The 12041-nt window shown below is 36.9% G+C and overlaps 1 protein-coding gene across 6 annotated transcripts in view; it reads right to left on the bottom strand.

The window, feature by feature from the left end:
* NHSL1 (NHS like 1) overlaps nt 1-12041 on the bottom strand; it is a 232883-nt gene that overhangs the window by 31539 nt on the left and 189303 nt on the right. For 4 of the 6 annotated variants that reach the window (XM_089530283.1, XM_089530278.1, XM_089530281.1 and 1 more), the window contains exons 3-4: nt 6147-6274; nt 3063-3134 (exon numbers count right to left, since the gene is read on the bottom strand). In XM_089530283.1, the coding sequence (XP_089386409.1) occupies nt 3063-3134; nt 6147-6274 (200 nt within the window). The remainder of the gene's footprint in view (nt 1-3062; nt 3135-6146; nt 6275-12041) is intronic. The other 2 variants (XM_089530279.1, XM_089530282.1) reach the window with 1 other exon arrangement.

Raw genomic sequence — 12041 nt, 5'->3', positions numbered from 1 at the left:
CAAAGATAGCTTTATTATCTTTATATGATAAAACTAACTACACCCAAGTTATAAAGGATTTAATTACAAATTTATTAACAGCAGCGAGATTAATGATAGCAAAAAAGTGGAAAGACCAGGGAGATTTACAAATACAAGATTGGTATAGAGAGATATGGCAAATAGCAATTAATGATAAGTTAACTAGTGGGATTAAGTTTAGAAGAGGAATAATCAAGAGAAATGATTTCAAAGCAATATGGAAAACATTTGTACAAAAGGTTTTAGTAAAAGAAGGAGGTGTCTTACCACCAGAGGAAGAGTTACAATTCTGGAGGTAGAGTAATAAGAAGATATTAGGCTCTGGTGATGGGGAGCACTTGGGGGAAGGGGGAAACGAGGGAATTATGAAAAGTATATGATGAAAAGAAATATGAATTAGATTTAGATAAAGTAGTAAAGAATGGAATATAAAGGGATATATTATATGTATGGGGGATATTATGTAAAAGTTTTTATATATTATTGTAAGGCGAATTAACCAATATTTTGTTTTATCAATTTATTATAATAACATTTATTAATTTCATTCTACCAATAAATATTTTAAAATGGGGGAGGAAAAGAATGGATAAGGGTACATGGGGAGCTCGCCAAGTCCTCTCGCTTGGCCTGTGGTTCGCTACTATCCACAATTTTCCATATCCGTGCAAAGTCTGGGAATGTATCTCCCATGGATATAAGGCATGTGTGTCATACTGTACTTTCATATTTTTGACATTTGTATGACCTGCTAAAATATGATAGATATCTTAAACTACAGAAGATGAACTTTATGAAGCAGTATTATTGGATTAGGTGGAAAAAAACATTTCAGTGAAGATGAGGTTCTTAAACATTCTTAAAGTAAAACATATTATTACTGTAAACAACAAAATGAGAAACATAGGAAAATTTTGCCCATTTTGCAGGTCCAGAAAGAGTTGACTTACAGAAAACAGAAGACAATGAAATTGCTAAAACAAGAAAGATGGAAAGATCAACTAAAATATTATGCAACTGTAATATGTATTTTCAAATTTATCTTCCTTAAACATCCAACGAGGCTTTTCTTCAAGCATGGTCCTGGTATGTGATAAGCCCCAATAACCTACTTTTTATCTGGTTGGTTGACATTGTCAAAATGAATAAATGTCATGTTATGTTGACCCTGTATTGTATCTGAGAACTCAGCTGCCATAAGCCAGTCACCAGGGGCACTCTGAACATGACAAGACAAAGATGAAAATGTATGCTCTAGGACTTTCCTTCTTTTTCAAAGAAATTGTATAGTTGAAAATAAAGCATTTCTTAAAAACAGCCGTAACATATAATACTAATCAAACAACAACACATACTCAGAGAAGCAAATGAATGTTACAACTCTGGTCATACACCTAAACCCTCCAGATTTTTCATACACCAGATGTAAAGCAAGCAATCAACTAGTCAATACAGTTGCCCCTCCAAGTCCACAGACTTGAGATGCATGGATTTGGAAATCCGTGGAGGTGCGACTGCTGTTAATGGCAATGAGGAGCACACATGCACGTGCCCCATTCAAGCCTATGGGGCTTGAATACATGCGATATTTGAAACTCATGGGGAGGGAAGTCAAAAATGGATCCCTCATGAGTTCCAAAGGCCAACTGTAAATAGGTCAGATAAATAGGCATCAGCTAGTCTAACAAAACATGGTTTTAAAGTAACTCAGATCTCTCATAATTTTAGTAATGTTTTAATTTCATTCATTTGCCCATTGAATTTTAGTGTATCAGTCACAAGCCAAAGATAAAGCAAAGCAAAACAAAAGAAGAGAACATGTGTTTCCTGATAAATGAAAATATTACATTTTGTTTTATAGAATTGGGTAGAGTCTTATCCTATCAGAGATGTTTTTAACATACTGCTCTTCTTCCAAATATTCTGGCTACAGTCCTGCACCAGAGGGTGTGGAGCATGCTGCTCCATGTGTGAAGCTCCATGTAGTTCCCTCCTCACCCAAGCAACTGTCAAGCCCCGGGGTGCTGCCACACGTACTGACCAAGGGGAGACAACCAGTGTCCAGTTGTAGTTCTGCAGATGGGCAAGGCGAATTAGGTCACTCTACTGGATCTTCAGCAACTCACTGGAAATTCAGAACAATGATCTCATTGCTCTTCTGTGGGCTGGAGAACTGCAGTCAAAACCAGCTTTGCCTGGTCACCTCCCTGTCTCCCTCCTCTGGTCAGTAATTGGCCATGACAGTGCCCTTGAGGCACATTACTTGCCTTGAGGAGGGGTTGGACATGAGCTAATGTATAGTTCCTTGTGTGATATCCAAGAGAAGACATGCATGTAAAGTTATATATACATATGTCACCAGCAGGACTACATCTCTTATGTACCTTTGAAGGTAACATAAGGTACTGAAGGTCTTTTAAATGGTTATTTAATAACATAACAAATAGTAGCTTCCTCACTCCTGCATTTTGAAAAACATAACCAGAACCCAGGAAATGTCTAGGAGAAAATACGTGGATTTTGTTTGTTTATCTTGGAAATGCCAATTGCAGAAAGGCAGCTCTGCATACAGGCCCTTTTATGCTGGAGAAGCCTAACACAAAACAAACAAAACAGAAATCTTTTTCATTTCAAATACATACAGCTTGCCATATGCAATAAATTAATGCACAGCATGGGAGAATTTATTGTAATAATCTAAAATATGAGAAAGTTCAGAAATGTTAAGAATTAGTAATTTTGATGTATTAGGAAAACATAATACCCAATTTCAGCACCAGCTAGTGTTAACAAAATATAGTAGACTACCAAAATGAGTTTATTCATCATGTATCCAAATTAGGGTTCCCAGTTGCCAACAGATGAGGTAATATTTTTGAAAACAATAGGAAAATTATTACAAGATTTATTTTTCAAAAAGAAAGAACAGCATGTGAAAATTTAAAATAAAAGCATAAGTCAGACTTGAGGTTATCATAACATGACAGCTACATCAAGCTGTAGATATTACAGCTGGATGATCCTGATTTTGGGCTAGATACCTTGATTTTCCATGGAATCAAACAACAGCAGGCACTAAGGCAAGACTGAGGGAGGCAGTCTAACAGACTAGACTGTTGGGTGAGAGAGAAAAAGAAAGTGAATGAGTGGCAAAGAAAGGAAAATGGGAAATACACACAAATAAAAAGACACAACACACAAAGTATATGTAACAATCACAGTATACATTGTTTGAGAAAGAAGAAAGTAGACAAGAATGGCTATCTGAAAATGCAATTCTTTTCATGTAAAGCAAATGTGCTTATGGTGAAGAGAGAACAAGCAAAGAAAGAAAAGAAAAAAGCACTACTAAGATATCATTTTTAATAAAAGAGATTCTGGATAAGAAAAAAAAAGAAAAGAAAAGAAAAGAGAGACAGGAAGTTAAGTGGAGTCCTGATGGTGAAAAGTACAGTGTGCAAAAATTATCTTTATAATTTCAGTTCTATGTATTAATTCTATATTAAATTCTATACAATTCTATATTGTAAAGATAAATTTTGGATAACCTGTACTTAAATAAGGGGCTACTGGGTGGGTGGGGGGGTTGCTTTGCAACTATGACCTTGAATTGTAGCCAATTCTCATATAATGGCTCCATATAATATATCTCTACCTGGGCCAAGGATACCTCTGTGATTTGAATGACGATATAGGAGACAAATTAAAGATGCATGACAATTCATGAACTATATCAATGAACATTATCTTTGATCTAGCCAGATTATTACCTGGCTGGCCTAGGATATTCTATACTGAAAGACAGCAGCTTTCTAGGCCTCAAGTGTTAAATCCTTCATATATTTGAATATTTTTCACAGAGAGCTGAAAGAGACCACAAGTGCCATCTAGTCCAAACTCATGCCAATTAACCTCTTAACTAATGTAGCAGCATTGTTTCCTGAGATGATCTAGGAAAAACTATTGGTTAAGCAAAACCTTCTCAGGTGAGGAAAAGGAAGAACACCAAAAGCTATCTCTTATTCCTGACAGTCTTTTCTTACAAATATATTCCCATACTGATTACTTCTTCCCAGAAACCTCTTCAGTTCCATGCATCATCCCGTCTCCAGAATGCCAGCTCCACATAAAGAGGAGATTCTTTCTCTCGTAAATAGGGCAATAGCCCTTTAACAATGGACTGGATGTAACATCTCTGAGCAATAGTGGGTGATAAAATACTCTGGAACTCAACTGGCAGAAACTTAATTATAAAATATAAAAGTGATTGTGTTTTGAATGTTATAATATTAAGTAATATGAAAGTAGACCTATCTATAACCTCTCTAAAATGCCATTATAAAGCAATCACAGTGCTAAGGTGCACATATAATTTTTGTTTCTCTTAGCTTATAAATAACTTAATATTTGTGCAATTGAACACCATTTGACTTTTTCATTTTACAACAAAAACAAGGTTGCAAAACAGTCAGGATATACTGAATTACACGCAGAACTTCACACACACACCACACACCCTGTTACTTTCCAGTTAAGCTAAGACAAAACGTATACTGCAAATTCAAACTCACTGAATTTTAGACCAATTTACTTGAAAGTAAACCATCCCATCCAAATTGCTCCAAGTACTGTGCATGCAAACACAGACCTCTGGAGGTCATGTTGTAATGTATTTATCCCTGGCTGAGGACCAGCAACCAAGGAAGTCCTCTAAGAATTTGGGAAGATGCATTGTGTCCTTCTTTATAAAATATCATTACTCAGCCTTTATCTTCCAGTTTAAGTGTGCTAGAATGATATAACCAACAATTTAGTATTCATATTGAAGAGCTAAAATGGCTACTGTTCAACCTGCTCCTTTGCATACAGGTTGTTTCATGCTGGGCCATGAAAATGTTCAGATGTTACCATCCTGAATGAAAAATTGCAAGTCTTTGGACTAGCTTGAGGAAAAGACAGGCTAGGTGTGGCTGAGCTTTGACTATGTGTTGAGGATACACAAGGGAAAAAAGATAAAAAAAAACAGCCAGAAAAGGTGTGTAAAGGTGGGGAGGGGGAAATGAAAGGAGATGGGCAATCAGAAACAGAGGACTATGAGAATGGGAATAAAAAGCAGAAGGAAGCAGAAGCTTAAGGGAAAAGCTAGGAGCATATGAGAGTAGAAGTATAGAAAATGAGGTTGGTGAGGCTACATCAAAGGGGAAGAGAGATTTTGGCTGGTGGCTAGGGCAGGGGTGGGGTTGAGAAGGGAAGATATCTGGGTTAAAATGGTTGGCACTGAAAAAGTAGGCAAAACCTTGTCTTAAAAAGTATTTCACCTGTTCAAAAGGAGAAAGATAAATCATGATTTCCTCCACCCCCATAATTTTACAGATTTCTTATTAGAAATACTGAAAAACAACAGTTTTCCATTTTTCTGCTGATTTATTTCTAGGGCTTTAATATATCTAGTGGATAAGTGTGAGACAGAGATACAGGCAAGCTAGTAAAATCAATGATATCGGGAAAACTGAACTGTAGACACATAGTGGAATATAAAGCCATGAAGATAAGTTGTGAACATATAACATGTTGTTTACACAAGGGTCAGATATTACCAAGTAATTATGTACAGAGCATAGTGAACCAAATAATGCACTATGGCACAGAGTCCACTTTGGACACATCAATGGATAAATAAGAAACAGGTGATGAAGGAGCGATTGTCAGCTATTGTGGCAGGACTGAAACTCTGAATTTTCAACAGAACTACAGTATTTATGAAGGGATAATGATTCTATTTTCTACTTGTCCATATAGAAGCGTTTTGTGTGTGTGTGTGTGTATTGATATAAAATAAAGTAAAAAAAGGAATACAAATTAATCAAACTGATTTTTAAATCAGTGAGTGTGTTGGTATGGAACATTGTCAGAGATGTTTGCTTTGTAATTATTTTTCTTCAGCTAAGCTGCATTATAGAACATAAAGGTTGCATTTCTAAAACAGTACAGCCTTTAAGATTCAGCATACCATTTTTGAATATGGAACATAACATATGTGACTTCTGCAATTCTATAGCTTTAAGATGAATTCACTTGGGATTATCTGTGCATGTACTCATATCATTGTGTAATAGTTACCTCACCTTTTGTTCAATTTCTTCATAATCATCTTGGTAATTTCCACAGAGGGCACTAGAAGAAGATGAGAAGGTTGGACCCTGAGAATAATACTGAGAACTTCGATAGCCATCTCTCCTTAGCTTGTCACATTCTGTAGATTGTGAAGAAAACATAGAAAAAAGACACCGTTACACTTTGTTGCAATACTTAGCAGAAAGTTGCCATGGTCAGAAGGGCCTGAATTGTCCAGGTGCTGTATCATACTGCTACCAAAATTGAGTGGCAATTGAACTATAGCACTTTATAAGTCCATAAGGATTATAGAGTGACATAAAATCCTGCAAACCTATATAGCAAAATCTATCCCTTCATTCCTAAAGGAAAGTCTACAAACATTAGGAGGTTTTCAGTGGTGCTGATTTCTAGTAGTAGTATATTTATGTTGTATTGGCACCACTGTCAATTTGGTAAGCAATGTTTAGGCAAGGCAAAGCAGGGTATCTTGAGCTGCAAAAATGGTTGTATTTCCTACTAATAAGGCAAGGTGTGAAAACAGAACCCAGGTCTGTTCACTGAGCTATAGGAAACTTCCTTTGTTCCCTTTCCGAAGTTTCTATCTGGGGGGAAAGTAGTGACAAGGACTCCAAGCACAAGAAGTCCAGGGATCTGTCCAATATATACCTTCAGCTACTGTAGCCTCACATTTCTTTTCCAAAATAAAATAAACTAAGTGCCGCTTTGGGTGGGTGAACTAAGTGCTATCCCAGGAAAAGCAAAATTGAATGAATCTGCCAAAGATGTATTTTTTACTGTTTTAATGCATTATAGCTTTGCTAATCTGGAAGACAGGTAAGCATATACTCACCATCCTCCAGAATCATGGAAGTTTTATTTAGTCCAGTTTCAGTGTCAAAGATTCTATAAGGCATTCACTTTCAAGCCCTCACTGCAACTTCATGGACTACAACAAACATGCTCTGAAAACCAAATTTTATTCTCCACCAAATATGGTGGAAAAATTGACCCAGGACATCCAAGGCAGTATTTTACTTTAAACAACGTAGAAGGTAAAGCTGTATTTACTATATATACAGCAACAGAAAGCATGTGCTATAGACAAATCATGCATGTATTTCCCTTATTGCAAAAGCTGAAGTTGTCAAAAGACAGACAGATATCGTCTTTAAAATATAGTCTGGACAGACAGATGGCCGTCTACTGCACCACTTAGATGGAAGATGGCTCTAACACAGGGAAGGGGTGCTTATTCACTAGTCTGGAAGACCTCCATAATATGCTTAAAACCTGAGTAGGGGTGCTGCTTACTACTAAAGCACCATCTGCTAGGCAGTTTTGGTACAAGACTAGTCAGTCAGCCTCACTGCATGGGGGTGAAAAAAAGATCCTAGAACACTCCCCTCCCCCATAAAAGAGAGCAAAATACCATTTAAAATATAAATGTCAATTTGGTTTTTCTCAAACATATCAGGAATTGCTGAGATAAAGAATACATATAAATGAATACATAAAGAATATTTATGAAGAATATAAAATGATATAATATTTCTATGCAATTTCTGGTCAACATCCCAAGTGTTTATGTTGGCTAAAATCCCATCCTTTCTGTGGTTGCTTTCCAAATCTCCACCTTCTTGCTTAATTGATATTCAGTGAAATCCCACTGAAGAGTAACAGACGCTGGAACATAAGGGAAAAATGAAATTTTCAAGATGTTGGTGAACAGACTATTCTGTCTAGCCAATTTCTATTATCTTTCCAAATATCTGTTGTGAAAAAGAGAGGAAAAATATTACTCTTCAAGTCCTGAAAAATTATATTGTGCATACATATTATGGATTATAACATGAATATGACAGGTTAAATGAAGAAATATAATGCAAATCTTAATATGGTTGAGGGTTCTCAAATATATTTCAAGGAAGTCACAAAAACAAAATACCTGTGGCATGGTATCCATCATAAAGTCACGTGCAAAAAAAATTGTAACTTCCTTGAAACATCCCCATTCCCAATAATACAATATGGTTGCAAAGTTATTAAACTAAAGGGGGTGGGGGGTGGGGGTATACTGTGTTACACAAAACACATATCACAAAATGTTTGGGGTGGGGGGGGGAAGCTCAATTTACTTTACTTTTTAAGAAGACAGAATTTGTTGTGCCATTTAAATGCATACAGTATACCATAATTATAACAGTTATATAAATGTAACAGTGGAATAACAGTATGTTGAAAACCAACAATTCTGAAAGAATTTGCAATTAAAGCACATGTTACGCAGGCAGCCACCTTCAAGCCACTGTCAACTTACAGTGGCCCCATTAATTAGATAGTGGTTTTCTTAGCCAAGGAATACTTTGAGGTTGTTTGCATTATAACTCTATAAATATGGCCTACAGCCCCTGATGACCTCCCTTCCAAATACTAACCAGGTTTGACCCTGCTTAACTTATAGTATCATAAATCTCTGCCCACCGTTTTCTATCTTTTTAAAAGAAATGTCATCTTTTTAAAAGAAATGTATCTTTTTAAAAGAAATGTCATTAACAGGGCTGGGGAGTAGTGGTGATTTTGGGGTTACTCCTTGTCCTGCTCCAGAGTAAGGTATTTTTTCTTAATGTTACTCCAACTCCTATTCCTGTAAAAACCTCTTACTCCTTACTCATACTCCTACTCCCCAGTCCTAGTCATTAGTAGTGGTGAGTCCTACTAAGTCTTGAAACTACTTGTCTTGACTTGTGAAGCACACTGGCTATATTTGACTAATAGAGACTCAGATCTTTTAGGATGTGCACTGTGGGTTGTTAATCTTCTCAACGATATAGACATTTTTGTAAGTAGTAAGTAGCGGCGGGGGGGGATCACTATTTAACCATGCATTGGGAAATTTATGTGAAGACAGGCCACAATACATTAGTTTTATTATTACTAACAAAAATCAAATATGAATTTGTAGTCTGAAATTGCTACATCAGTAAGCATTGAAAAACAAGGAAGCATTGTCCTGTCATTCTATGCAACATACTTTTTTTTGAACACCAAAAATACTGTCAGCACTTCTGGATATCTGGTGAAGGACCTCTAGGGAAAATTTCTGGTTTGTTTATTTTTCAAGGTACCAGGTAGAACTAGGATATTCTTAGCTAATCTCCAGGCTAATTGATACACTGATAAAAATGTACCAGTTGTTATGTTCTTTCCAGAACCTGTTCTTACTCTGGTCTATGCTCTGAGCTGCTGGGGATGACTGACAAGATAATCCTCAACAACACATTTCTCAATATGATGTTCCTGTAAACAGAGAAAGATGTCAAAGATCCTTTACTGAGAGACTCGCTAAAACTGGTTACCTGCTGAGTGAGAGTGCAGTTTGCATGCAAAGTTCTGCAGGTGCGAAGGGAAGTCAAAACAACCTCAGAAGCAGAATCAATAAGTATTCCTGAACAAGAATTCTGGCTTAGTTTATAACGACAAAGTCAGCTTTTCTAGTCAACTAAACCTTTTCTGAGTATGAACCCTAAAACTATTTGTGATAATATTAAGTGAATTGAGCAATTTCTCATTTATCAATATAAACCCTCTATGCTCTTATTACACATGGAAACAATTCAATCTTAGTTAATGGGTCCCATATTGGGAGAAAGGTGGGAAAATAAAATAAATATTACAATAAATAAAGTTACGCATCTATAGGCATGAAAAACAATCAGAATATCTTTTTCTGCATAGGAGCAAAGCAGACTGGCAGCTTGGAGTGGCCTCTGACTGCTCCAGCCCTAGTCAGCTCCTGATCGGCACAGTACCTCAGAGACCAGATGGCTTGATCTGAAAGCAAGTCGCCGCTGCAATCCCAAAGAGGATGCCAGAAGGAGCGGGTTTAGTTGCACCTTTTTGTGCCAGATTTTCCCTGTTCAGCGTGCTCTCAGCATGGCTTCCAGCTGCTTTGGGGGCGTTCGTCATCTGCATGCCGTGTCCCCAAAGCAGCCAAAAGCTGCCTTATTTCGCCCGTCTGTTTCAGGTCATAGTTTCTAAAACTCCTAAAACTGTATATGCATTGCTTTCCAGCTTCCTCACTTATTTTAATATGTATAAGAATGACCCCAATAGCTACTAATAACAAAAATATAAGCCTAAATCCAATTGCTAGTTCAAACTACAGTATACCCACTGAATCAAATGCAGAATCCTAAATCAACATATATGTAAATCCTATTGATTAAGTGGACCAATTCTTAATAGGACTAGCAATTGGATTTAAACCAGGATAGAAATCCTGCAGCCCTCTACATATTGTTGGATTGTAAGTCTCAGCAGCTCTAAATCAGTATAACCAATGGAATGCTGGGAGCTATAGTCCAAAAACATCTGAGGGCTGTATGATTCCCACCCCAGTAGAAATATTGACCTCATATTATTGTTGTACGCCTTCAAGTAATTTTCAGCTTATGGTGACCCTAAGGCAAACATATCACAGGGTTCTTGGCAAAATACAGTTGCCCCTTCTAACTTGCGGATCTGGGATTCATGCCCTCAAATATCCACGGAGGGGCGATCACCACTATCTCCAATGGCGCGCACGCCTGGGCCGCATGCACAGGGCACGCCCCATTCAAGCCTATGATGCTTGAATATGCGTGAGCCTCCGTTTGCACGGGGGGGGGGGGGTCTGGAACAGATCCTCTGCAAAAACGGAAGGCCAACTGTATGTTCACAAGGGTTTGCCTTGGGCTTCCTCTGAGAGGCTGTGACTTGATCAAGGTCACCCACTGGTTTTCAGCACTCAAAAGAGCTCATATACAGGAGGAAATATTAGGAGTTTTTTTCATAATGAATTTCCTATGTAAAATAGTTGAATCCGTATACAGTACAATCAGGAAACAGATGTTTCCTTTTGCTTACCAGAAGATCTGCTCTTACTAAAACTTTGCAAAATTAAACCCAAGGTTTCTTCAAGCAAAATATATTTATTAACTGTTTTACTGACTAGCAGTGGTATCAATATACTTCCACAAAAGCAAGAAGCCATATGTGACAAAAAACAATTAAAACATGCACTGTGGCCATTCCTAGAAACAGAAAGGTTCTTTTTGTTAAGCCCAGGAGTTGAATACCACCTGACAAAGAGATTTTAATTGCAGTGTTCTGAATGCAGGACAATGGCAATTATTAAATTCAGAGGTGCAGGATTATTTTAATCATTTTCTCATCAGTATCTCTCATCTCCCAACCTCATCATGTTACATGGCTACTTATCTCTTTTAAACACTACACGAAACTGAGAAGTTCTAGAAAAAAAACACAGTAGTTTCTAGTCTTCAAAGACAGCCTTTGTTAACACAAAGACAGCATATTGAAAGTGGTATACAATGTACTAGCAGAAAGAATCTTTTACACGATCAAGAATAATACAAAAGTATGCTGAAGGCCACCTACAAAAGTGAAAAGGTAGGTTCTAAAAGTCGCCTGCTTTTCTTTTATATTTTTGACTGCCTCAGTTCAGGGTGTTTTTGGAAAAGTTCACTAACCTGGCAAAATGTTCAGCCACTGGTTTGCATATGTATTATATTTCTTATCTACATACCACAATGTATATCAGCAAATTATTCAAGGTATTCTCTTGAGGCTTCTTTTACGCATAGTTGTAGTCATGTGGTAGTTAATGATATCACACATGGGTAATAACATCTGCTCTAACAATACAGTTCTAGCTCACAGACGTTTCTTCCAACACTCAAGTTCCTTATGACCTTTTTACATGACACAACAGATCATGGGATTATTTTGAGGGAACAAGCCTCCAGAAATGTTGCAATTAAAAGCCTAAATGTAGAGTCACTTCTTTAAACTAAATGAGTTTCTTAAAAGAATGTGGATATTATTTAGATTTCAAATGACCA

The sequence above is a fragment of the Sceloporus occidentalis genome, unplaced genomic scaffold (assembly GCF_023333645.1).
Source record: "Sceloporus occidentalis isolate IW3139 unplaced genomic scaffold, rSceOcc1.0.p SCAF_6, whole genome shotgun sequence".
Lineage (NCBI taxonomy): Eukaryota > Metazoa > Chordata > Lepidosauria > Squamata > Phrynosomatidae > Sceloporus > Sceloporus occidentalis.
The sequence above is the reverse complement of the archived record's forward strand: the minus strand, read 5'-3'. Positions and strand labels throughout refer to the sequence as shown.